The sequence below is a fragment of the Rhododendron vialii genome, chromosome 13a, assembly GCF_030253575.1.
Source record: "Rhododendron vialii isolate Sample 1 chromosome 13a, ASM3025357v1".
NCBI lineage: Eukaryota > Viridiplantae > Streptophyta > Magnoliopsida > Ericales > Ericaceae > Rhododendron > Rhododendron vialii.
In genome coordinates this window covers 13,347,902-13,375,662 of record NC_080569.1, presented here as the reverse complement: position 1 = coordinate 13,375,662, position 27,761 = coordinate 13,347,902, and the positions used below count along the sequence as shown (strand labels likewise).

General features: G+C 36.9%; 2 protein-coding genes across 4 annotated transcripts; both read right to left on the bottom strand.

Moving 5' to 3' along the window:
* Window positions 1–9,015: 9,015 nt before the first annotated feature.
* On the bottom strand, window positions 9,016–11,303 carry LOC131312647 (uncharacterized). Its single transcript, XM_058340552.1, has 2 exons — window positions 10,970–11,303; window positions 9,016–9,802 (listed from the first exon to the last, which is right to left on the bottom strand). The coding sequence occupies exons 1-2, from the start codon at window positions 11,115–11,117 to the stop codon at window positions 9,390–9,392; spliced, it is 561 nt and encodes a 186-aa protein (XP_058196535.1). The 5' UTR covers window positions 11,118–11,303; the 3' UTR covers window positions 9,016–9,389.
* Window positions 11,304–21,135: 9,832 nt separating this feature from the next.
* Window positions 21,136–27,107, bottom strand: LOC131312646 (protein S40-7-like). 3 transcript variants are annotated; one of them, XR_009195930.1, is made up of 3 exons: window positions 22,076–24,268; window positions 21,619–21,733; window positions 21,136–21,445 (listed from the first exon to the last, which is right to left on the bottom strand). XR_009195930.1 is itself a non-coding variant. In XM_058340551.1 (2 exons), the coding sequence occupies exons 1-2, from the start codon at window positions 26,933–26,935 to the stop codon at window positions 21,360–21,362; spliced, it is 723 nt and encodes a 240-aa protein (XP_058196534.1). In that variant the 5' UTR covers window positions 26,936–27,107; the 3' UTR covers window positions 21,154–21,359. The 3 variants fall into 3 exon arrangements, 1 of the variants encoding a protein (XP_058196534.1); XR_009195929.1 differs by having other exon boundaries at window positions 21,136–21,733; window positions 22,076–22,290; window positions 22,379–24,268; XM_058340551.1 differs by lacking the exons at window positions 21,619–21,733; window positions 22,076–24,268 and adding an exon at window positions 26,299–27,107 and having other exon boundaries at window positions 21,154–21,445.
* Window positions 27,108–27,761: the final 654 nt, after the last annotated feature.

The following is a 27,761-nucleotide window of genomic DNA, read 5'->3' as shown; positions in this document are numbered from 1 at the left end:
TGCGTGTATATATATATACACACACACACACACACATCAAGGGAAGTAGAAGGGCAAATCTGTCTTAAAAGTTCACTTAAGATGGCATGTGACCTGTACATGCACCTTTCCATCCAAAAAGCTAACGGAACCACGATTGAAGGGGCAACGATAACTGGTAAAGGTAGTTAGAGGAGGTTAAGTGAAAAAAAAAATAGTGTGAGGGGGCAAACTGTAAACAGGTGGTAGTTAGAAGGGGCAAAATGTAATTTACCCTTAATTGTTTTGAAAAGTTGTGTTAAGGAAATACATAGGAGTAATTAGGAGATCGATCTTATTATTATTTTTGTCAATTGATAATATGAGAGGTCATTTAAAGCATATATGAATTACAAAGTACAATTTCGAAACACTACTTCAAGTTATGAGAGTCCACGAGATAACCAAGTTTAACAACTCAACCGATGCAATAAATAAGCCCATCAGGAGGAATAGACAAAGAGAAAAAGGAAAATAATAGGAATGTATCATCTTATTTCCAAGTAATTACTTTACTTGGAAATTAATGCGTAATTTGGAATGTATAGTCTTGGAACAATTAACGTGTACTTGCCAAGTAAAGTAAGAGTATACCCACCCATGGGTTGTCAACATAGTAAGGTTAAACCTGCGCTTGCAACATAGCAGAGTTCGATTTCCCGAGGAGGCAAACCATGATTTAAGTGGGGGCTATGACGGTGAGTTGTTGTGCTAGTCTCCCCTAAGATTTGGATTACGCAGTCGGGTCCAATAATGACTCGGCTATAAGGTTATGCCTCGGTTACAAAAAAGAAAAGAAAAAGAAGTAAGACTATACATCGATTGAGAAAAATAATGAGAAATTTGGATTGACTATATACATCGGTTGACCATACCACGTAGAAATTAGTATGTAATTTGGAAGGTTATGTTTCAAAAGTATGTGCTTTGCGTGAGCTATGACATTTGAATTTACTTTATGCGACTATTCTTTTCAAATAACTCTTCAACTAAAATTAAGTTGATTAGTACAGTCAAAATAAATTAAACACACTTAAATTTGGGTTGGTGGTGTTTTTAATCATTTTTCAAGTAAAAATAAGTTGAACATGCTCAAATTTAAAAGCTCTTTCCCCTGCATTCAATGCTAAAAAATAAATTCACTTAATTGACATATCATTTCATACTTGTTGAAGGTGATAGAAAAAAGGTGGCACAATTATTATGAAATATCATTTCATAATTATTGTCTTATTGTTAGAACTCCTACTAGCATAAGTAGGGATGTAAGCTTACCTACCGCCTACAGCGGAGGCCTCTTTCATTCAATAAATTTCTAGAGTTTTTTTGTCTTTTTCCCTTCTGAATTTTATGGTGTGGTCATGAATTCGAGTGGTTAAAATCATTCTGGATAATTCTCCACTAATATTTATAAGTTGTGCAACTTATGTGTGCCATATATATAGTTGCTTTCAAAGCCACATGAGTGTCGTACCTGCAAGGAAGGGAATCACCTGGGCGCTGGACCAAATTTCACGTGGCCTAGCTCCATCCTGACCTTCGCCTCCACCTCTTATCCATAGATGTATATACTACAATTCAGATGTTATCGCGCACAAGGCGCTTAACAATCATGGCCAGCTTATGGCCAAGGGAGGGGAAACATGCGCTTTCGGTCCTACAAAAAGTTAAAAATAAGGGCTCTCAAAATTTTATGATATATATATATATATATATATATATATATATATATATATATATAAGTTCCCTTCTTATAAGGACCTCATTGATTCTGATCGAATTTCGATAATCTGAGCCGCTCAATGTGATCAAAACGTGATTTTAAAGGTCCCGGCGAAAAATCTTCAAAAAAAATGATCGGGAAGGGCTTCATCCAAACAGTTCCAAATAGTTTTTTATTAAACGGTTAAAAAAAAAACTGTTCAAATCAAGCCATTTCCGGTCATTTTTTTTGACAATTTCTCGGGGTTATCCTTAAAATCATGTTCTAATCACATTGAGCGGTTCGGATCATCGAAATCCGATCGGGAAGCGAGAAATGGGAAGGTCCGCATATAAGGTTCTTACCTGAAGATTTCTATATATGAGTTATATATGTGTGTGTGTGGTCCAAAAAAAATTTGCACTAGCCTCTTTTACACAAAAATAAGCAATTGAAATTTAGGAGCCACAACATAGCCCCAAATGGTGGAATTACTCGTTAGAAACACTAAGGTGTTAAAAAAAAATTTTAAGGGACGACAGGAAGATATATTACGTGGCCGATCAAAGAGAGAAGAAAGAAAGGAACGCAGCAAGAGAAGGGAAGGGAAGACAACGACCGACGATCATGGACGGTAAATACTTGCATACGGAATTTCTTGAGGCCTCATTCAAGAGGTTCGCTTCCGATATCTAAAACTTATGAGCCGGCCCTGTTAACAATTAAGTAAAGAACGTAAACTGGAAAAACACAGAGATGTTTATGTGATTCTCTAATTGAGTACGTTTATACTTTAAAATTCAAATATACTCACATACTCAAAGAAAGAAAGAATGTACAGATTACATCAATCGCGTAAATAAGCCAACTGGCTTATTTTTTTGTTCTTATTCAATTTTTTTTCATATTTGTTAGTTTTTCGTCAATTTTTTGGGGATTATTCTATCGTCATGACAAAAGGAATCTAAAAAATAAAAAATTACAATCGAAACCTAATTTTTTTAAATAAAGACAAAATAAGCCAATAAGCCAATTTTTTCGTCTTTATTAAAAAAATTGGATTTCGATCATAGTTTTTTACTTTTTAGATTCCTCTCGTCATGACGATGCAATAATCCCCCAAAAAATTGATGAAAAACTAACAAATAAAACAAAAAAATTGAATAAGGACAAAAAAATAAGCCAGTTGGTTTATTTAGCCGAACAGATACCTAGTCTAGGTCATACTCCGGCATCATAAACCAAGTGACAATCCAAAGAGTCAAATCAAACTTCACAAACCTAAGAATCAGAGCTTTGTATGGAGAGAATAGCACAAATAATTTTCAAAAAATAAAAAATGCCCATTTGTCAATCTTAAAATATCTTAGAAAATACCGTTCAATCAAATAAATTAGGGGATGCTACAATTTGGGGGCACAACAGGGTGTTAAGCTTTTTGATAAATCCTATTTTGTGATTAATTCGAACTATTCATCCTGTTCAGTTAGCTCGTGAATTTCTTAGTCGCATCACCAAAAATGGTATTTGTGGGACATTAGTACCAAAACGCACGACAATATATACAAATATTTGTTCTCTATGAGAAAATTTCTATTCGGTAACCATGCAATGGAATTTTCGAATAAGTCTCCGTTTCACTAACTAAAATAAGTATTTATTTTTTAATTATTTTTCAAATAAATACTTATTTTTTGAAATTAAAGTTAATGTATTATGAGAGAATGACCTATCTCATAAAATGAAAAATAAGTACTTACAAAAATAAGAATCTTAATAGAACGGAGCATAAAGTAATAAAGGATAGGTGTGGGGATACAAGAAACAGATACGGCCCGACAAGTCATTTTTAGTGCAACACTTATTCATAGTCCCGCAGTAAATTAAAAAAAGCAAAAAGAGACGAGAAAGAATGTAGATTTTCTATTGTCTGGAATGTAGATTTCAGTTTACAAGGATTAAATAGAGAATTACTCCCTACACGTAAATCTGAAAAACGGTTGTGAGAGAAGTTGTAGAGATTATTCCAAAATGCGTGCAAGGACATCTTGCATTATCAAAGAAAGAGCAAAATTAGAATTATGTTTTTTATGGTCAAGGAAAGTCAAGAAATCGCCCCTCCAATGATAGAGAGCTACGCAATGCAAGAATGCCAAGAACCCAAGACTCGGCTTTTTGGGTCACCCAGACAAGGGTTGTCTCTATTAGCTAGGGAGTGCTCCCACTCTCGAGGTGCGAGTTCGATTTTAGGAGGTAAGCCAACCGCAACTAGTTGGGAGATTAAATTTCATGTGGACCTCGTTGGCTTGTCCAGGGCTCTCCCTTCAAACTGTTTCTAACTACTTTTTGTGGGTGTTGGTTTCTTAAGGCTGGCCATAGGTGAATTAGTCTCATCTGATTGGTATTATATGTACAGACAGTGTGCAGGGCCTACTCAAGGGCCCCACACAAAAAATTCGATTGCTTCATTAATTTTAAAATCTTTTTTCAAGTGGCCCATGTAAAAAAAAAAAAAAGGTGGCCCATGTAAAAAAATCAACTCAATTGAATATTTGTAAGTACTTGATCAAATATTTCTATTTTTATTCAAAATTTAGAATCGTAACTTCTGAATGGAAAATAAAAATATTTGATACAAATATCCACTTGAGTTGGGTTTTTACAAAGATTTTAAAATTAATGAACGGAGCGGATTATTTGTGTGAGACCTTTTAGTGGGCCTCGCACTCCGTTTGTACGAACAATAAAATATGTATACTTACCGTCGATACCCATAGTTGATTCTTCACAACTCTTCTACAACTACGCACACTTATACAAACACGACGCAAACACTGATATTCATCAAAAAGTCTAGAACCACAAATAACAAAAAAAACACACACACACACACACACACAAAAAGCAGTGGGCCGGCCCAACACAAACTAAAGGTGTGCAGTGTGCGGGCCCCACATGCCTTGTGAGTGTGTGTAATTATTGTAGACTACTTGTGATATTCATAAGAAGGACCCATGCAAACTAGAAGTGTAGTGTGTAAAGGTCTAACATGATTATGAGTGTGCGTAACAATTTTTCTGTAAATGTGTGCGGTTGTCAGGGACAGAACTAAAATTTTGTAAACATGGGGGGCCGAACTATGAACATGATTTTGAAATTTGAAGGTTCGGGTATCTAATATGTAGTTTGTTTGGTTTAGATTTTAAAGAAGGCCGGTTTTTTTGGATAGAAAGTAGAGAGACATAGAAAAAGAAATGAGATCAATAATTGAAGGAAAAACTTATGAGAGGCCGTGCACAGAGAGAGAAATTGGGTTTTGGGACAAAAAACGAACGTATTTTTATGTCTAAATAACACCCAATACAAAATACAATACCTAGATGTTCTCAACAAACAAAAAAAATAAAAAAAATATTTATGTTTATAAAAAAAACCTAGAAACCACACGGGGGCCTTGGCCCCCATATGCCCACACCTCTCTCCGTCTTTGCCGGTTGTATTTTTTCCCCCCTTTTTAGTTGTCGTAGCCGTAACTATATAAATATAAATATATATATATATATATATATAGTTATAACAACCCGACTATGTACATAGATTTTCTGTGCACAGACCGCGATGTGAGGCTCACACAAATTATCCAAGTCGTTCATTAAATTCAAAAAATATTCTTTTGAGTTCATTATTAAAGAATCAGTTTCATCGGATAACTATAAATGTTTGATCGAGCACTTAGAGTTATCCAATTGAGTTAATTTTTCGCAGGGAGCACTCGAAAAAATATTTTAAATCTAATGAACGATGTGGGACCCATAGTGGTCCTCACATCTCAACCTGTGCACAATCTTTGCACAAAAAATTTCTGTGGACAAACTTTTTGTAGTTTTTTTTTTCCAAGTAATAAAATTTTCATAGTTATAATAGATCATTCATCTTAAAGAATAGAACATCCATTAAAAAAAATCAAGTTAATATTGGTAGTTGCAAACAGTTTAAATGGTCTAAAATGGTCCAATTTCGTTTAATAGAACTCAATTCTGTATAATCTGTTGTTATCTGTATAACCCAACATTGATATATCCGTTCAATTTTTTTGAATATACATACCCAAATAACTATTTTTCGCGTTATAATATTGGGAGATGTTTTATAGTTATAATAGATCATTCTTGATAGATCATTATAACTATTTTTCGCGTTCATAGTTATAATAGATCATTCTTGATGAATTGCCCGGGTCCTCAATAACTATTTTTCGCGTTTCCGTACATCTCAAACGGACACAATGTTAGTATTAGTATTATCTGATGGTGACCCCGAAGACCACACACACCATATAATTGTGGAGGATGTCAAAGAAGTACAGAGCTCTCTCTCTCTCTACACCTTTTTCACGCGTAAAGGAAGCGGTAAACACACTGAAAAAACATAGGGGCATTATTACTTTTTCATTCCAAAGTCCGGCGCGCGTGCCGTTCATGTATAAGAGCATCTGCATCACACTTTTTATATTTTGGACTAAATTACATTTTTAAAAAATTACTTTATTACTTTAACTATTCATTTTTAAAATGTCTACTGCATCAGACTTTTTATATTAAAACTATCTCCTATTAAAAATATTGCTTCTTATTCTTAGGAAAAAAGAAGAAGAGAGAGGCAGCAAACCAATAAAAGATGAGTAGGTAGGGACAACATCGTAACAAAATAGTAAAATATACGTAACTTGTGAACGGTGACTCGGGTAAAGCTGCGAGCAACTGTAGCAAAAATAAAAATTTTGCAAAGTAGCGATGATGTAAGCGAGTCTGATACTGCTGACTTTTCAGCATTTTCCTCGTTAACGTAGCGCCCAAGGATTTTTGCCTCCCCTGATGTGGATGCTCTTAAGACAAACGAACACCAGAATCTGGAAATTAAAATTTGACACAGACACGAATCTGCAGAAATCGGGGTCCTCATGATGAGTGATTTTTTAGAACCGAGTGAGTATATTCTACGTGGTATCAGTTTGACGCATTCCATTCGTTCGATACATTTTTAGACGGTTCAGATTGAAATTCTTTCTCTCCTCTCATCCAACACTTTCTCTTTCTTTTTCTCTCTCCAAATCTGAGCTGTTCAAACACGCAATGTATGACTTAGATGCGTGAACAGACACCACGTGATACCCGCTCGCGGCACTGAAAATTTTTCCTCTGATTGTTTGGACTTGGGGGAGAGGTTACATCAACCCCCAACAATTAAAACCATTAAAGTATCCAGTACTTATTTATATTGCCTATGTCTCCGTCGTGTACAGAAGGCATTTTAACCTGTCCCGATCGGGACGGGTCTTTGTTGAATTTCTCGGGTGGGGTCGGAGAAGAATTGAAGAAATTCGGTCGGGTTTGTGTAGATGTTATCCCGTCTTGGTACTCCTAAAATTATTCGGTGTGCATAAAAATTCATTTTTATTTTTGTATTTTTACCCTTACAACTAAAAAGATACTAAATGTTTCTTCCATTTTGTTTTTAGATAGGGGATTTTGGTTAAATTGTAATACTTATTTCGTGAACTTTTATTGTTTGTACTCACTTAGACCTTGTTCCAATAGGAACTCTTAAGGCTTTTTTTGTGTTTTGTCCTTATTCAAATTTTTTTCACATTTGTTAGTTTAACGCCTCACTTTGTCTCGAATCGGAAAAGTAAAAAAGTGAGGCATAAAAATAACAAACGTGAAAAAAATTCAAATTAGGACAACAAAAAAAAGTAGAAAAAGTGGAAAAAGTGTTGATGGAATGGGGTCTTATTTTAGAGTCTAGAACATATTTTCTCAATATGGAAAAAAATAGGATAGGGCGAGGCGGCAAGGACAGAGCTACGTTGGGCCCCCCCGACCCTCCGAGTGTCTGAGTTTTTAAAATTTTATTTTGTGTATACCTAATTTTAAATATTATTGGTAATCTTAATAATTTTGGTTTGATTTGATTAAAAATTGGTTATTTTGCATTCTCATTTTTAAATTTTTTTCACAAATAAAAAATAAGCACATGTCTATTAAAATAATTGGTATACTTTAATATATCATTAGGTTAGAATCATTTCAATGTAGAAAAGTAATATATTGGAAAACAAAAACCTTAATTTCAATATAATAAGTGTATGTTCTGATAAAAAAATATATGTCTATTAAGTCGGTTCCCCGGAGTCCTAATCCTGACTCCGCCACTACGGAGAGAGGGTACCCATAAATTACTTGGTCGGAATTCAGGGCGAGGTATGGCAAAACCCGCCTCGTCCCAATTCCATTCCTAGCTACCGTCATGGAAGCTTTCGCATACATTTTCACCCGAAGGCCGAAGATATATATGTTTTTAACACTGATTGAAATTAGTACTAATGAAGTTTCTCTATCTCTTTGTCTAACAAAGACAAATTGATGAAGCCATATATGCTAGTACGCTGCGTATCTCACCACGTAGAAAAACATATATAGAATGGCTCGAGACCACCAACAGAAATGATCGAAATTAATGGAGGAGAGAGCGGCTCGAGTGAGACCCCCGGCCAAAAGAAATGGAAGAGAGTACTAGAGAGAGAGAGAGAGTTCCAGGCATAGAGATCGACTAGTCTGAAGAGGACGTACGTTGTATTGTTGATGAAGTAAAAGGGATTGGCTCTCTAGTCTTCGGACGTACAAGTGACCCTAGCTAGCTCCTTGTTATTTAAAGGCACGTTACAGCTGATATATATATATATATATATATATATATATATATATATATATATATATATATATATATATTTATATATATATAACCTCATTTGTAAATTCTAGAATTGATAGCGGATCAAAAAAAAAAACAAAAAAAAATTCTAGAATTGATCGATTTTAGTGTTCTAAAGTTAGTAATGAATAATGATCACAATCCTCAATTAATGTTTTTCACTTTTAGAAGAGAAGAAAATTAAAGGTTCATCCTCTTAATTAGTACTGAAAATTTTCATACGTGCATGCAGAATTAATGATTTATTAATAGTGCCATTTTGTAACTACAAGTTATCTAGGCAAAATGTTAGTTTTTGATTTGAAAGGGACCACGATATCTTTCTAGGCGAACAGAAAAAGACCACGTCACAGCAACAAGACCGATATTCTATTATAAAGACGTCGATTATATTGTTGTACGTCAATAACAATTGCATCGATCCCACAATCATAACACATCTAGAATTTAATTATATAGAAACCACATCACATCAAATCGATAGATCTATTAGCAAGCTTAAAATGACGTACTACTACAACAAATAATTAAAGGTGGCCTATGATATATATGAAAGAACTTATAAGTCTCACACGTACACATTTTCTTACAGACTCACAAAGCTTAATTATGTAAGAGGAAGACCTATTGATCTTCTCTCCCTAACATGCAAGCACATCATAATTTAAATTCATACGAGCGATGATACGTCCACAGAAACCAATACACCAAGGCGTGTACAGAAAAATCAATATTTGGCTCCAAATTCATTCCGGGCACGGTTCTATAACGTCAGAATTCGAATATGGCCAAATATTAACTTTCCAGTCACTTCTCATGTGCATTATTTCTGTGCACCTCTTTTACAAACTAACAAACCTTACAACATTAATTAGCATTTACTATCAGTATAATCATTTCATGGTATGCCTATGATGGGGATGAAAGGAATGTAGTAGCTTGACGGAGCAAGTCCCCACTCCGGCGGCAACGGCAGATCAATGGTCTTGGATGAACTCACCCCCGCGTTTCGGGCCCTACATTTTGGATCATTTTTTGCCAGAGGGCATGATGTGTAGAACATGAGAGGGGTGGAGACAGTGTAGGAATTGGATTCGGAAGGGACCTTTGCGATTTCGGAAACCATGTTCTTTTTCGAGACGTAGAGTTGGCTTGGACCGCCCAAGAGCCTGGTGCGGCAAGTGGATGGAGAAGTTTGTGTAGTTGCTTGAGTACTGTCTGAGGGAAGCTCAGTTTGGAAAGTGCCATCTTGTCCTGTGGTTGCCATGGCCAACTTCTTCACTTGACTGCATTTCACTTGAACCTTAATACCTGAAACAAGATGTGGTGAAGAAGAAGATTATCGCGAGGGAAAAAGAGTTGAACTCACAAACAACCTAATTAACAACTTTTAAAACGAGCTAGGACGGCTGGGGCAGATGGAAGGGGGTGTGGGGAAGGACCTGGGCTCCTGCACAACTCTAAATATTAATCACTTTGTTTGGTTTAGATTTTAGAAAATTATTTTTGAGAGTTGGAGTGGTAATGAGGAAAGAGAGATAGAGAGAAAAATTTATTGAAAACTGTGCCGAGAGTTAAAAGTTAATTCCAAAATGTCAATCCAAGCAAGACTGTATCTTCAATTGTATATTTATGCTAATTTCGAAAAGTTCTATACGATCACTGGCACCTGTAAATCCCTTGGATGGAAAAATAATTCTTAAATTAAATATATTAAAACTCCCTATAATTCTAAGATATCAAAAAGTTTTTGATCCTGCCTGTAAAATAAAATGACGGCTCTGTATATATACATAAACTTAGATCTACCAACTAGCAATATGAGAAACCATGTTTGGTGAGATGATTTGCTCATGTCCTCCTTCCGTAGAGATTAAGATTCGAGTCCCACAAGGGGCGGGGTTTGGGATTTCAGGACTATAAATAACTTCTGAGCCTTGTAATTTTTGTTATCCACTAATTCGGCCCCCACTACGTGGAAACCCTGATTCTGCCATAAGGAAACTCCCCCCAAGTTAGATTATGGCCCAGTTCAATCCAGTTTTGGGCTTTTGTAGACAAGAAAGGCCCCATTTGTAAATACTTTACAGAGCTAGTCCAGTAAATCAGTTTGATAATTTCCATTTGACCGGAAAACAAAAATTCAGTTTGATGTAACATCGATAGCTTAATAAACCAAATAGATTCGTGCATAAAATAAATTAGATTTTGACCGAAAAAATAAAAAACTAAGGAAAAAAAAAGGAGTTAAGATTGTTCAAACTCAGCCTTCATTATTACAGTAATATTCCAAGTAATTGATGTTTGATTGGCTATCCGACAAATATATTATGAAACACCTAGAAATTACTCTTGAAAAAATACAAATATATTTATAATCTCATGACGTCTAATTGAACCAATCAAACAGCCCTAACTGTGTGTGTCTGTGTGGAAGAAAAAGCAAAGAACATTGAGTTAGATTAGAGAACAAATTACCAGAAAGATCATGATGATCATGGGTGTACTTGCTGCAGTCAAGGCAATGGACAGAGCCCTTCAAGACATAACTTGTTGAGAGCTCGACCTTAGCAAGAACCAAAGCAAAGACTAGAAGGGTAGACATTATCAGATGATGAATCCCCATGAATGGTGAAATCCAATCCTACCCAACCCAATATTCATTCAAGTACAATATTGAGAGATGATATCAAAGCAACCGGCTTATTTATAAATAAATGAGTCTGCACTGGATAAAGATGAGCATAGTAAATGAGGGGCCCCAATAACCTGAGTTTGGTAGTTGGTGCATGTAATTAAAATTGTGGAAATTCAGGTTCACACTTTTCAACTTCCATTTAACAGGCACCCCCTCCCCCCCGGTTCATTTTCCCATGCTAGCTAGCTGCTGTTTCCTAGGATTTCTGTATTGATCATAATGTTATTTCGGTCATGCTATTGTCAATCCATTGGGCTGACGGTAAGCACATTAGAAGACAACAAAAACACGTATTTCTGTGTACTTTTTATACCCTTTAATACACATTCACACATTCACTATTATCAGCACATTAGGCTGATTTTAGAATTTTTCATGTTATTTTATTCACTAGCTAGTTTTTGGTTGGACTATCTCGATCTTCATGAGTCATGCATAGGAGTAGTTTTTAGAGAAATATTGATGTCTTTGGTACAGAGTTAATTGATTTCTTTTTACGGGAGGTGTTGGTCGTGGGCCAGCATCCTGTCCAAGCGGGTCGAATCGTGGCGCTTGGGGCTTGCTATGCTTTACTATAAAGAAATAGAGTTGCGCATTTACCACTACCTGCGGGTTTTGGTAAAATGGTAAGTGATTGATTCTAATAACAGGAGGGATCAAAACAGTTGAAGAAAACTATTAATATGACTTGGAAAAAGTTCAAAAAGAAAAAAGAACCAAAACTAAGGAAGAATGGTTATCATGTTCTTAAAAATGAGTGATTATTCGGTGTCTTTGGAGTACCATCTCATGGTGATTGATGAACGGGCATTTTTCACCGTACATTGGTGTGGAAGCCATGCACGTATATACTTGATAGTGGAGTCCACACCAATGTGTGGTGGAGAATGCCCGGCCCCCAAAAGCGCTACGTGGCAGTGCTCCAGGATTAATTAACCTAAAAAGGGTGGTTTGATTACATAGCTGATTGACCTGATCAGGGGCATGCAGGAATTAAAATCACCATCCATGATAAATTTCTGAAACAGGACATCCGCAACTGATTTTCGTGGTCATTTAATTCAGTCTAGAGTGTTCAATGGTGGTTGATGGTTTCTTCTTGTGAAATCACAGATCAATGGTGTAACCATGCAAGGTTTGAACTGGTTATCCAAACCCTATTTCAATTGTTTTTCCTTTCCATGTCATCAATGACAACTGAAAGAAAAGAATTGTATCATAAAATAAATAAATAAATAACCTGACTAGTGGATATTGATTAGAAAGAAATGCAAAACATCTTAATTTTGATTCAAAAAGACACTACTTTTAATCAATCACGAGGGCTTGTTCATCTGTGATATTAAAAACCCTTACGCATGGTTCTCAATAAATTTTCTTTATCTATTTTCACTCATTACTCTTAAAAAACCTAGGCTAATCTCTTGCCAACCGTGCATCTCATCAAATCAGGACTTGAGTGGCAAATGATTGTCGTGTGAGGAGGGTGGGAACCTCGTTTCGATGCCCTTAAAAAAAGAAGAAGATGAATTGTAAATTAGTAAAGAATGAAGTGCTTAGCTCTTCTTGTGAATTGGAAGAGAAATGCTACATGCACAACTTTTTTACACAACTCCAAAATTGTGTCCAGAACCATTGGATACACATGGGTCTATATGCATCTAACGTTCCAAACACAACTATGTTTGTGTGGCTAGAGTTTTTGATTGTTGGAATGTGGACCAGGCAAATAAAAACATAGAACTGCAAAAAATGTTGTTTTCCGTCCATACTTGTGGTGGTGTACGTTTCTTGTCTTTTTAATAATGATGATGATTTGTATCTCTAACTAAAAAACGGTGGCTTTAATGAGTGATTAAGTTCCTCAACCACTAATTTGGCTCCTCACTAAATAGCATTAAAATCAACCACTAAGAGATTTTTTTTTATCGTGGAAAAAAAATAAAGATTTCATTATTCTTGCAATGATTACAAAGATTAAATGGATCACGGGCACACCGCATAAGCTACCCGCGAACCAAAGTCTAAAGGCCGACAAGAAGTCAACCAATCACCATAAACCTAAAAGAATAGCAAGAAGCCAACTAAAACACCATGACAAGACAGAAGCCGCAATCCCGAGAAAAAAATAAAAAAAAAACCCCAAAAAAAGACTTCAATCGAAACAAACAAAAGCCAAAGAATCCGAAACCCAAAAGAACAACCAGAAAACCGTCAAACCTTGGAATTAAAATTCCAGAAAAAGAGAGGTTCCATTCTCGAAATCATCATCTTCCTCCAAGAAACTATCTTCCTCCAACGGTCCAACCCATCGAGAGCGTTTAATAATCCTTTCCGCAATATCGGCCTCCTCCATTTCAACATATTTTTTTACGTTAATAAAAGCTCTCCCCCTCTAAATTTAACACCCAAAGTGGTCCCTCTCTATATCCATCGCCTTACGTGCATTCTTAAAAGGAGATAGAATTCCTGTTTTTGAAATGTCCTGAGATGAAATGGAATTGTAGCAGAAACCTCTCTAACTTTGTTTTGAACAGTGGCGGCCGGCCTTGATTCCAAACTCGGAGTCGGAGATTAAGGGACTAAGCTGACCCACTGGAAGCATGTTTGGAATAAGTAGAGTCTTTACAGATACTTTGTACATGTGACCCTACAAATATTGATATACACTACTACACAAATCCCATAAAAATTTCCCATAATTCGCCAATTAACGTTTTCAAACATGAAGTTCACAAAAACAAGAAAAGAAAAGAAAAGATGCTGGCTCTGACAAGAAAGTATATTAATTAGCAGTAGATCGATCTCTAGACTAGACTAGACTAGATGGTAGATGGTAGGCCTCTTTCCTGTCTTCAAAACCTTGATTAACTGTGTCTCCATCTCTAGAGATCTCCTTAATTAATTATGCACTCTCATGTGGTATTCGAAGACCCTTTCCAATCACACTTTTAAGAGGCTGTTTGTTGGGTGGATCAGTTGATATCGATGGAGGGATAGGAGTGAATGATGCGAGAAATTGCTTATCCGTGCACAAATCCGTATGGGTAGTAGCACTAATTTTTTTTTTATTATAAATTAAGTGTGAATTATTCATTACTTAGCGGGCTGAGGTTAGTAACACTGTTCTATTATTATGATGTACTAGTGTATGCCCGTGCCTGAAGGCACGGCGCACGTTTCGGTCATACGCTTGGTGATAGGGAGAGAGCGAAGGAAAGGGATGTGTTGGTGCTGTAATGATTTGATCACATTGTTACCTACAGAAAGAGATGTGTTGGTCCTGTAGTGATTTGATCAAATAATACCATTCAAACAAAAGAGAAACAAAGTCGACAACAAATAAACTCCCAATTAGAATACTTTTTAAGATACATATGTTATCCTAATAAAGCTTTTAAAAAGTGTTGAATTCACTTTGCTGTGTCCCCAACATTTCCCCTGGTAATGATACCTCATATGGCGTGTCCAAACCTGTCTCCACATGTTTCCATTTTGTTGCATGTCCTCGCAGTGTTGGACTACAAAATCTATCCAAAAATTAAGAGAGCTACACAAAAGTGGGCATAAAGAATTAATTCACTTCCCGCTATTTTCCCTCTATCAAACATGTATTTTAACCAAAAAAAAAAAAGTGAGCATCTTTCAGAGACAAATAACGAAAGTTATAGATCAAAAAAATTTCCTTTCTAAATAGCAAAATCGATTTTTTTTTTTCTAAACAGCAAAAAATTTCCCCAGACATTCTCCACGTGGTATTTCCGTTGTGTCGCATGTCCTCGCAATGTCGGACCATAAAGTCTATCCAAAAATTAAGAGAGCTATACAAAAATGGGCATAAAGAATTAATTCACTATCCACTATTTTCACGCTGTCAAACATGCATTTTAACAAACACAAAGTGAGCATCTTTGAAAGACAAAATCCATTTTCTTTGTCTAAACGGCAAAAAAAATTCTCATCCTAAACAACAATTTTTTTTTCCAATAAGACTCCCATCAAAAAAATTCTCATCCTAAACAGCAATTTAGGCCACATTAATTTTTCCGCAGGAAGACCCTAAGGAATCGATTTCGTAGACGGCTGATTGGTGGGTGTGCGGGACGGCTGATAGGTGGAGGAGCTTTGTGAACGTTTTTTTTTTTTTGGAACGCCAAGGAATGGGGAATGGGTTTTGGAGAGAGAGAGAGAGAGAGAGAGAGAGAGAGAGAGGAGACACGATGGAGAAGAGGAAAACTGCTGGGTAGACATTCGTGGGAAATAGGTTAAAATAAATGATTTAATCCAACAATCGTAACCTATTGAAATTGCGATCCAACGGTTGGAGGGATGCTCATATTTATATGGGTAGACAAAAGACCGTTTTGTTTTATAATGAACCAAAATCTAAATAGTGAATACTCGTGCATGAAGGCACAACTTGAACAATCAGCACACATAAATAAATACTTAACTCACGTGCCATATAGGGCTTGAAAAATTAGCACACATAAAAAAATACCGAACTCGCGTGCAATATATTAACCCCTATTCAAAAAATTCAACTATGCAAAAAATAATAACCTGAGCATATCCACAGAATGACAGAAATACCCGAAAAGAATGAAAGAATCATAAAAATAGTCCAACTAATCTTGCACATATTTATGACAACCCGAAAAGAATGAAAGAATAATAGAAGTACCAAAAAAAAAACGCTAAATAAACTGAACGGTGAGGAAGATTGAGACTTCCTAAATAAACTGACTCTCATATTAATTGCACCACACAACATAACACTAAGGTTGCCACAATTCATAAGTGTTTTCACCAATTACACAGTATACTTCATGTTAAAATATTTTTTGAGCATAGAATTACATAGTGAGCTATTAGAATAGAGTTTCATTGTTTTATCACCTAAATGCATTTATCCATACAATCTGCCATCACTTTAACTACTACTGTAACTATCAAGAATTACGACCCAACAATCCCATCATGGCTATTATGGTCTTCAAAATCAATCACACCTGAAAAACCAAAAACCAAACCAAACCAAAATCAAAACTCTTCTAGAACTAATGGGATTGCATGAACAAAGATTGAAGTTGGATGGTAAACGATTTAATAGCAAGACCCTAGCTAAGAAGCATCACCACAAATCTCATTAATGGAAAATGGATGTATGCACTATGCATGTCCTTAGTATTTTCAAAAATAGCACTATGCTAACTAACTTAGATTACCTAGCCAATCCTTGAACTAAGGGTGGTCATTGAAAAATGATAGGCGTTACTCATCTATACACAGTCAAATATCCAGATGTAGTTAATCTAAGCAGAACACTAAACATAGTACGTTGAAGCATCATGACAGTTAACATCAATAAGCCTCAGATAAAATTAAAAGCCATAGGATAATTCTCTTGACATAGTAGGAGTTGCGCTTAAAAATAGACACCTTGATTGAATAAATTGCGGCTCATAATCAATGCCTGCTTAACATATTAGGATTACAAAGTTACTAGTCAATAAGAAGGTTGTCGGTTGTTGCTAATGATAAGGTGAGGATTATTGCGGCCCTTAAACTTTTGGATAGGGAGAGCTTGGTTCCCGTTAAATCAATAAGATGTTGTGCTAGAGCTCTTGGAGAGAGCTTTGTTCATGGGTGAGGATGATTTCGAAGACAGCTTGTGTTGTAGGACATAAGCCTACTCCATAGATCAAGAAAAAAGAATAAGATTATTCTACAATCATACTTGTATTACACATAAAAAAAAGAAAAAATTGTAGCAGGATATTACAGTAGGTTATAATAGAGGGGCAAAAAAGGGCCCAAGGCATATGAATCAACCATGTTAACAGAAAAAATGTTATAACCCATAACAAATAAGATTTTTATGAACTCACTGCTATTTATACTCCGGAGTATTGGAAACTATTTTCAATTGCATCAAATTACCACAATAGGATTTTGATGATACCAAAGATTCCACCAACATAGTTCAATTGAGGTATTGACAAATGAAAAAAATGGGCACTCAAAAAAACTTATACAGCCTGGAGTTGAGGTATGATAGCCAAAAAAAGTCAATACAGAGTCGGGTCAATAAGTACGTGTGGCTAGAGTTGAGGCACGCATTAAAGCAAGATCAGAACTAAAAAAAAAAAACTACTTTTGCAAGAGAATTAATCTATTTTTACAAATTAACAGATTTCAATGAGTCCATTTAATTCATGACAAAATTCTTCAATTGTTTAAGAAAAAATACATTTTTTGAATTCTCAATTTTCGTGATGGACAAACATTTGGAATGGTGGTATAACGCCCCGATTTTTGGACAATTTAATTAAATAATTTATTATTCAGAAAAAAAAATGCCCGAAACTCGGGTCATTACATATGGGGAGTATTGATTTCATTAGTATATTAGCTAGGTTCTTAATCTTAAAATTTTGGTTTGATTTAATTAAAAATACAAGTTATTTTAGATTATCATTCCTCCATTTCTTTCGTGAATAAGAAACATGTGAGTGTTATAGTAGCCAAAGGAAATAGAAAACAAATTTTCTTTTTTTGAGATGCAAGAGTAATTAACTGAGCTAGCCCCAAGCCCCAATTGGTTAATCAATGGGGCTTATTTTATTTAAGATATCTTTCAAGGATCTCTAAAAAAAATATTTTAAATAAATTAAATTGTTTCGATCATTAATGTGAAACTTGGAGGTAGGTTCCATGCAAACCAGTTTGCATTTGCATTTGCATTTGGTGCTACCCATAGTTAGTGCATCGGCATCGTTTTCCAAGGTGGAGGCAATGGAGTTGGTGGACAATCACTTCAAGCATTACTTCCCAACCTAAATTTCAGGTTCAGTTATTGTTAGGCATTCCTTTACGATGATAAAGCAACATGAAATTAATGCCAAAGACAATTAGACAACACCACCACCACCACACACACACACACACACACACACACACCCCCCCCCCCCCAAAAAAAAAAAAAAAGAAAAAAAGAAAAAAAAAGTTTTTCTTTCCTCTGTTTTATCATAGGCCTAAGGCCTGAGAGACCCAAGCCTCGTGCGAGGAGTAAATATTATTCAATGATCTTGAGACACCGCTACATGAGCTAACGGACCTACAGGAACTTATCTCAAGTGAAAATTTGATGAGGGGATACGTACTAACAGCCTGTTTGGATGCGAGGAAAGAATTTGGGATATTAGTTAATAAGAGATGATAAGATAGTATGAGGTATTAGTTAATAAGGGATGACTCACATTGATGTGATGTTTATGGAGAATGATTAAATAGTAGATTGTTTTGATGAGATATTAGAGAAGAGAGATTAAATAATACTTGATTTAGATGGAGGATTAATAAAGGTATAAGGAATGATGGATGATATAAAAAACTGTCAAATGACCCTGTTGCCCTTGTGCAGTTTCTAAATTAATTATGTATTACGTTTTATATGTAATTGCAAATTTAATTATTCTTTCACAATTTAAGCTGTAATATTTATTTCTACTAACAAATTAATGAATTTAGTATTATTATTATTTTTTTTTTTATAAAATTTGGTTTTTAAAAAAAATTAAGTATTCCAAATTTCAATCCGTTTGAACCGGTGGAAAAATTTTAGTTTTTTGATCATTTTATCCTAAATGAGTAAATTGTCATAATTAAATTTTGACTTTATGGCTCTCGTTGATTAACCCTAATAGATATTTGATTATACGACTTTCTTAGGGCTAATCAACGAGAGCTTTAGAGTCAAAATTTAATTATGACCATTTAGGATAAAATAATCAAAAAATTAAAATCTTTCCACCAGTTCAAACAGATTGAAATTTGGAACGCTTAATTTTTTAACCATATTTTTTAATATTATATAAACGGTCTAAAGATGTTGAAAAATTAAGTGTTCCAAATTTCAATTCGTTTGAACCGGTGGAAAGATTTTAGTTTTCTGATCATTTTATCCTAAATGGTCATAATTAAATTTTGACTCTATGGCTCTCGTTGATTAGCCTTAAGAGATATTTGATTCTACGACTTTCTTAGGGCTAATTAACAAAAGCCCTAGAGGCAAAATTTAATTATGACCGTTTAGGATAAAATGATCAGAAAACTAAAATATTTCCTCCGGTTCAAACGGATTGAAATTTGGAACTCTTAATTTTTTTTGCTCAGCTTTCCATCTCGTCTCTTCAAACAAAAGTAGAACTAGGGTTGCAGCAGAAATAAGAAGCTCGGGGTGGGAGAAGAGGGATAAGAAGGGGTGGAGTCGTCAAGTTTCAAGAGGGATTAAGGGGGGATAACTTATGGGAACCTCAAATCCTATTCGAAAATAATACCCCCGTTTCCCCCCTTCTCCGATCTTAGCCAAGAAACGGTGTTATTGAAAACCCCTCAGTTTGTGGTTCCCAAATGGGGGCAAAGCCTCGGCCCAGGTCTTATAAAGGGGGCAAAACCAATCCCCCTTGCCAAAACCCCATCCAAATGGGCCCTAACTGATACCCAGAATTATGAGGGAATAAAAATGAGGCCATGAGGTTGGTGGTGTACAAGTACAAAAACGTGATCTGATGATTCTGATCTTTGGTAGCTACCATACTAGTTTGACACAAAGCTACTTTGGAACGTGATCTGATGATTCTGATCTTTTGTAGCTACCATACTAGTTTGACACAAAGCTACTTTGGAATCCACGAAATCAATTCCGCGCATTATGTAGTATGGCCCAAGGAGAAATTAGTCGCCATGTTCATGTGGGGCTTAGGATTAAGTGAATGAGCTCCACATGAATGTGTGACGATAAAGACCCTTAAAAAAGGACAAGGTCCACGACTTCTATAATTAGTACGACCAGTGATTCCTTTTCGGTTACAGTTGGTATTCTCTATTAGTAGAAATCTTTTTCCCTGGCCCTATGAATCTTTCCAAGAGCAAGGACACTTTCCTAGAGTATGGATGCTGCTGCTATTTTGTTCGTCCATCTGAAAATTCTGTGAATATTACTCCACTTGTATTCAAATTTTTTTGTGGAGTATGCAGTGAGTTAAACGTCATGGTTGGTCGCCCACTCTGAAAAAACTTAATAGTGTAAATTTTTTCATTAAAAAAAAAAAAAACAGCTCAATCCCAGTGCTTAATACTTTGTTTTGGTTTCAAATTTCTGTACAAAATTTTGGACGACGGATGGAATCATTTGATCAAGTGTTAACCAATATTGCGGATCAAAAAAAAGTGTTAACCAATAACCAGTTGAAGTGCTCTCTTAAGCATAAGATCAAAGCGTCGAGGTTTACAAATCAAGTACTTCCTGGTGTCCGGTAGAACTGATTGTTCAAGATGACGGTTAAAATGTTAAATTTTACTTAATTTATGCATCTAATCATCAAGGTGCGACTCTGAGCGCCTCCACACCAGACGTAATATAACTCCGGAAATCCTATGTGTACCGACCATTTTTGTAGGGAAACTGTACCGACGGCCGCGCGCGGCCGTCTCCGGCCACCGGACGCCCGATCCGATCTGTCCAAAAATTTAAAAAAAAAAAACCGAGGGGCCCAACGCGGGAATCAACGGCATCCGATGTGTATAGGATGCTTGATCTAAACACCCTATTTTTCGTGTATATGATGTGTGTAGGGTGCTTGATCTAAATACCCTATTTTTCATGTATATATGTATATATGTATAACATATATACACAAAAAATATGGTGTTTAAATCAAGCACCCTACACACATCGGATGCCGTTGATTCCCGCGTCGGGCCCCTCGGTTTTTTTTTTTTAAATTTTTGGACGGATCGGATCAGCCGTCCGGTGGCCGGAGACGGCCGCGCGCGGCCGTCGGTACACTGTCGGTATGGGCCGGTCGGTGTAAATAGCAGTACTCATATAACTCAGAATTGAATGTCATTGAATATAAGAGCCAATCCTGCTGCATTCTAGTATATGGTGGTGGCCGAAATAAGCCACTAAAAACCTTTTATTTCCTTCTTAGATGCTCTTCCGTTGACCCTAAGCACTGTTTTCATGGAGAAACAAACCTCAACAATCCTCCAGTTAAAGATTATCTTCAAAGTAGAAGATGTCAAGAACCAGAAAGAGAACTATTCCCGGGTCTCCACAACAAACCATAACACATAGTACAACAACTACGACAGACAATTACTCTACAACAAACAAATGAGATTTATTCTTCCAAAATTCTTGCAGTCTCTCGTCCCCAAATCACCGAGATTGTAGAGCAATTCATCTCCTAACAAAAAACCCAATTAGGCTCGGTAAAGCATTTACACATGGCAAAGATCATTTAACACAGAAGCTCAAGCTGCTGCTCCGACACAGTTAGGAAGAACAGAATTCTTACTCCCAAACCTCAGTTGAAAGCCTCATATCATGATGCAAAGATTCCTTTTTCTGTGTAATTACCATGTAAAGATTTCAGCAGGAGAATAACCTCATTTACCCAGATGCCATTCCTCCAAACTATAGCCATACTAATCCAAGAAACCCAACGGTCTCAAATCGATTAGAATCAAGTGCTCTGTTACGGTACCAAACCACACCAAAACGGTACAATACCGTCAAGTGCATCCATACGGTACCAAACCACACCAAAACGGTGCAATACCGTACGAGTACATCCATACGGTACCAAACCACACCAAAACGGTGCAATACCGTACGAGTACTTTGTTACGGTACCAAACGACACCAAAACGGTGCAATACCGTACGAGTACTTCGTTACGGTTCCAAACCACACCAAAAGGGTACAATACCGTACGAGTACTTCGTTACGGTACCAAACCACACCAAAACGGTGCAATACCGTACGAGTACATCCATACGGTACCAAACCACACCAAAACGGTGCAATACCGTACGAGTACACACTTCCAACAAATTTTCATCTCTCACAATTGATCCCATTTGAGCAGAAGTTTAGAAAAACCTTGTTGTTTCGAACTCGAGTGGTAAATAATCTCTTACCTTGACATCTTGCCTCTTTTGAGAGGGTCCTATCACTCTTGCTCCACGAAGAGACTCCCATAGAGTTCGTTGTTAGATCATTGTTGGCTTCGCATTCCAAACCACTCGACTATGAGTACTTCGGCATCCACAGGTGGATGCAGGATAGGATAGTTTGAGCCTAAGTAGCACAAACAGGTACTCACACACGCATCAACACTGAAGTTCTTAAAAATTCCAGAGACGACATGTCAAGCATATTAATAAATGTATCCTATCAACGTTTTTAAAACTCCTCTATAAAAGTATAAAACTACTCTATTTGGAAGCGGGACATATAACTAGTTAACATTAAAAATACCATATATTCCACAACATGAAAGACGAGTACAACATCCAAAAGCAATTACATCAACTCAAAACTAATAAAACACACCAGATCATGTACGTAGTAAGAGCTATAACACAACGGATGGCTAATATTCATGTCTTAAAAGTACATAAATCTACCTGGTTTATGTTATAATAGCGCCACAAGTTATTTTTATCAGAAGCTAGTAAAGTTATTCATGTACATCTGAATGATGAAAAGGTTCGTCCCTCAAGTGTCGAAAAAGTGTCTGGTTCTGACACAACAAGCCGCATTCCCGGAGGAGAACAGCTCATAAGCAAGATTTTTATCCTTTAGTATCAAGGAAGGAAACAAACATTACCATGTAGGCCACAAATTGGAACTTCAAGAACAATCTTGTAAGGTTGTCCTATCAGAATCTCAGACAAAAACATTTGGTAGGCCATACATAGGGCAAATGGCAACCAAGGCATATATACTTGAAGAAAATTGTTCCCATACCATCCCTGGCAGCCAAAACCATCCCCAGAAACTGCCACCGCCTCAAACTCTCAGAAGTATAATCAGACTATAGATCCAATTGAAGACTGAAAACAAAGCCTAACGTTGCCTACTAAATCCAATTGAAGACTGAAAACAAAGCCTAAAGTTGCCTACAACCTGAAGGTAAATCCCCCAAGTACAAAAGGATCCGTTAACTGGTGTTGTCTTGCAACCGATAGGCAGAAAGTGCAAGAAAATAAAGTTCTCCGTACAATCCACCCTCGTATGCATGTAAACCCAGCTATCTATTTTCTGTAGAACAACAAAAAGAGAGGACAGAAGAGAAATTACATCCCCCCTGAAAGTGCTTATCTTCAACTTGAATGTCGGATGCATTCTTCTTTTTCTACAACTTGTTCATAAGCAAGACATTTGAACGATCTGCATAGGGTTTAATTTGGCAAAAACAACCTTTTTCTCGAGATTTTCATGGTATCCAAGTTAATGAAATTCTTACGTTACTTGAACTTCCGGAGAAACATTCTATCCTAACCAAATACATGAAGGAAATAGATTTCTCTTTCACTTCACTGTATACAAGTTTCACTTTCATAATTCTTTTATTCCTAAATCCTAAGTTAAACAAACTCAACAAACCCTGCATCCTAAAATGAACAGCTGTACTCAAATGACCCACGTCTTTTCTAGCAGTAAAGTAACTAGTTTCCTGGATATAAAGCAGCTAAACAGGATTGTCTATGTTAAAGAAATGCTCAAATTGTTCAGAAACAGGTGTAATGAATCACAAAATAGAAGGCATAAAATAAAATATTGCAGTAGGCCATTTTCGAAGATGGCAGGGTATATCTGTTCTTCCACAAACAAAATGAAAGGAAAATATTCTGCGCAGGCAGACTCCTGACTCCTTCAACACAGTCACTGAAGTTAGGAGACATCCATACCACCCAAATGATTCCGAATAACCAATTCTCTAGAAAACATATTTCTATAAACTACTACAAACCAACGCCACTTTTTCTTTTGAAATTATTAACATAAAAATCGTAAGAGAACTATCTTTAACATTGGATTATAGGTTACAAATAGATGCACTCAACCATAGTTGTCCAGGGCGAAAGGCGTACCGAGGCGCAAAGTTCTATTGGGCCTGAGGCAAGAGGCGCAAGGCGAGGCGCGTGCCTTTTTGAAGAGAGGTGCACCTATGCAAAAAAATAATTATTTTTGAAAATAATTGTGTTGTGTGCACTTTTTTGCAAAAGATCGCTTTTTTGTGTGCTTTTCTGAAAGAAAGCACGCTTTTTTGACCAATTTGAAAGAAGCGCACTTTTTTGCGCCTTGTTGCTTTTTGGCTTGCCTTTTTCAAGTCATCTCACCGGGGTGTTAGCAAGGCGCAGGGGGTGTGCTTTGCCTCGCCTTGGGCCTAGGTGTGCCTTTGACAACTATGCACTCAACTTTCTGAAAAGAGGAAGATCACCTAGTTTAGACCTACACTATGCATAGTTTAGAACTACACTAAGAAATGTTCACTGCACAATAACAATAACAATGATACGTACAAAATTGCTCCACATTCCACAGTTAACAGGAAATGAGGACCAATTTTCCCTTGTAAGTCTAAGACCAGCAAGTACAACAAATTTCCTAGTCGAGATGAATGTAACAGTAAAAGGAATTTTTAACAGATAAAGAATGTCAACTACTACAATCAATCCAAGTCAACTCTAAAGTGTGTATACATGTGGCCATTGAGAACAGAAACAAAAGTTGGTACTTTTATCATAAACTCGGCCTTCTTCGTTTCTAAGGAGAAGGAAAAGAGTGCTACAAATATGGTTCCTTGTCCTTACAATCATAGGGTTCTCTTTCCTTTCTTTGTTACCAACATGGCATGTGTCAAATACAATATTTTTGTTAATCTCAAGTATTCAATGTATGTTCTAACTATTAAGAACTAACTTATAATTAATGAGTTCATTGATGTACATCAAGTCAACAACCTTCATAATCCTCATCCATATGTCCAAAAAAAGCCCGCCCTTGGTGGTTAATAAGTTTAATGAAGTCAACTTGTGTACTTCCTTAGTTTAACATTTGCCTTACAGAGGATAATAATTTTAAGTCAAAGGAGTAAGAGCTTCAAGCCAGGGTGAGAGTATGAACTCCCTGAATTCCTAAACATGAAGTACAAGAAGGAAAAATCATGAACAAAATTAGATTACAACCACCGGACCATGTGCTAATAGAACAAACAACAAGTAGCTACCTACTTAAGGCAATTTACCAGTATTGAAGTTACAAAACAGTCCAAGAACATAATGATGAGATCATTTGTCAAGGTTGTCAAAAACTTGAGATCTATACTCCAATTGAACTTGATCCCAATATTCAGGCAGTTGATGGCAGCATATCTCTGCCTCAGTAGCTTATTAAACCTTGTTAATATGAATCAGGAAATCCCCTGCTGTGTTTTTGTGGATAATTGGACCCACATCAGAATGTCTTAAGCACAAGAAGATGGATGCCTGACTTTCAACAGAAGACTAAGATTCTGCAATATGCTGCCAAGGGAGCACAGCTAGAATTAGGAAATACTTGATCAGACCATAAAATAGGAATAGGTACGGTACTCAACCGTTAGAATAGAGAATGACTTCTATTCTACCAAAGAGAGTTCCATAACTAATGTTACTCCGGCCCTCAATTAAGTCACTTGTAACATTCAATTCAACTCCAAAATTATAATAATTACTTTTTTTTGGGTTACTCAAGATTAATATTCGTTTTGCCTTCAAAATTCCCAATACCATAGGGCTATAACTAGACAACCGCTCAAGAAAATGGACCTTCATAATACAGGCATCTTGCGAACATGCACATTCAGGTGCTTTCCGTGTAATACTGAACCAGTAATGCTACGGTGGCAAGTGACCATATTTTGGATACCATATGATGTGATACCAGACTCACCACTGAATTGGTAGAGTACACTATCATGGGTAGAGTACAGTGATGACACATCACACAGTACCAAAGATGGTCACCATAGCACAAAAAACAAAGCTCATACTGAACTCAAGCACTACTATCAGTAATGTCACGATAAAGCATAGATAACACAAAAAACAAAGCTCCATTTCGATTACTATATATACCCAAAATTGCTGCTAAAAAACAAAATCATAAGTTCATAGCAGGAGGTTAATAACAAAATGGCACAGATTATTCAAGGAGAGACAGAGGATTTTAGCTTTCAAATTTTCCTCATATATCAATCAAGAAAACCTGTCTTCCGCCACACCGCATTCCGAACCTGCCTCAAATCCCTTCCTTTAAGGGTCCTTCCAGCGCCTTCAAGCACAGAACATGCCACCCTCGGCGACCGCCTCGACGAAACCACCTCGTGAGGCGGTAACATCATCTCACCGTCCCCGTCCCCGTCCCCGTCCCCTTCCTTTTCATCCTCGTCATCGTAAACGACGTCGAATCGGAGACTCCTCCTCCTACGCCGCATTGCCTCCGTCATCATCGGCACGTTCACCGGCGCCGACTGGTGCCGATCCCCGTGCGCCTTCTTCGGAATCATCGGGATCATTCTAGAAGGAGAGGACGAGGATGACGAAGAGACGGAAGCCGAAGCCGAAGCCTTGTGGTTGAAGAAAACCGAGCGAGCGCGGTCCGGTTCGGCGGCCGGCAATGCGGCGAGGATTCCGAAGCTGTCGGGCCGGCTAACGTGGCGGTGGCGGATGGGGGAGGAGGACGTGGAGGGGTGGTTTTGGTGATCAGAGGAGTGAGCGGTCCAGAAAACATCGTCTTCGGTGAGCTCGTCGGCGAGGGAAGCGGGGGCGGCGGTCTCGGGTTTGGAGGTAGGGAAAGCGCCGAGGAACTTATCGGAGGGTGATGCGGTGGCGTTTGGATCCATCTTCTCTCAGTCCATGAGATGAGATGAAGACTCCACCAGAGTATATATGTCTAGTTGTCTGTTTAATCACGATTCTCGAGGCTCTCTAAAATTGTGGAGAGAGAGAGTTGAGGCGGTGGCCGGTGGACGTGGGTGGGGGCGAGAAAACGTGGCGGAGTAGTGGTTTTTTGTTTGTTTGGCATCGGAACGTGAGAGACAGGAGAAGTTTTTCAGTGCCTGGGGAGCACGCGTCACCTGGTGCTGACCATCATCTCGGCCGTCCAAACGTGTTTTGGATGGCTCAGATCTATTTGGGTAATTTTTAAGTGTAAAATTACCAAAACACCTTCTCAAGCCTAAACAGATCTGGGCAGTCTAAAACACGTTTTTACTATCGAAATGCGTGCTCAGCACCACATGGCCGATGCCCGCTCAGCACTGAAAAATTTCTCGAGAGAGAGGAACAAATTTTCCCACTTCTCATTCTGCATTGGAAAATTTTTAAAATACCGTCAACCTTTATTCTAAATTTCAATTAGACTCTCAATCTTTAAGAAAATCAATTTTACTTCTAACGTTATCTTTCGTTAATCAAAACGTCATATTTCGTCCGAATGACTAACGGATTTCGTTAAAGGCTCCGTTAAATAGCATTCCAATCAAATTTCGATGATTCAATCCGCTTAATGTAATTAGAACGTGATTTTAAGGGTACCCATGATAAATCAACCAAAAAAATAACCGGAAAGGGCTTCATTTTTATTGAACAGTTCAATAAAAAATTGCTTAAATCAAGTCCTTCTCGGTCATTTTTTTTGTTGATTTCTTGCGGGTACCATTAAAATCA

Excerpts from the sequence above, each read along its gene's own strand:
- LOC131312646 (XM_058340551.1), bottom strand. The coding sequence starts at position 26,935 with ATGGATCCAAACGCCACCGCATCACCCTCCGATAAGTTCCTCGGCGCT. Across the intron at positions 21,446-26,298 it reads TGCGGTGTGGCGGAAGACAG|GAGATGAATTGCTCTACAAT; the intron begins GTTTTCTTGATT and ends GTTTTTTGTTAG.
- LOC131312647 (XM_058340552.1), bottom strand. The coding sequence starts at position 11,117 with ATGGGGATTCATCATCTGATAATGTCTACCCTTCTAGTCTTTGCTTTG. Across the intron at positions 9,803-10,969 it reads TGATCATCATGATCTTTCTG|GTATTAAGGTTCAAGTGAAA; the intron begins GTAATTTGTTCT and ends ATCTTGTTTCAG.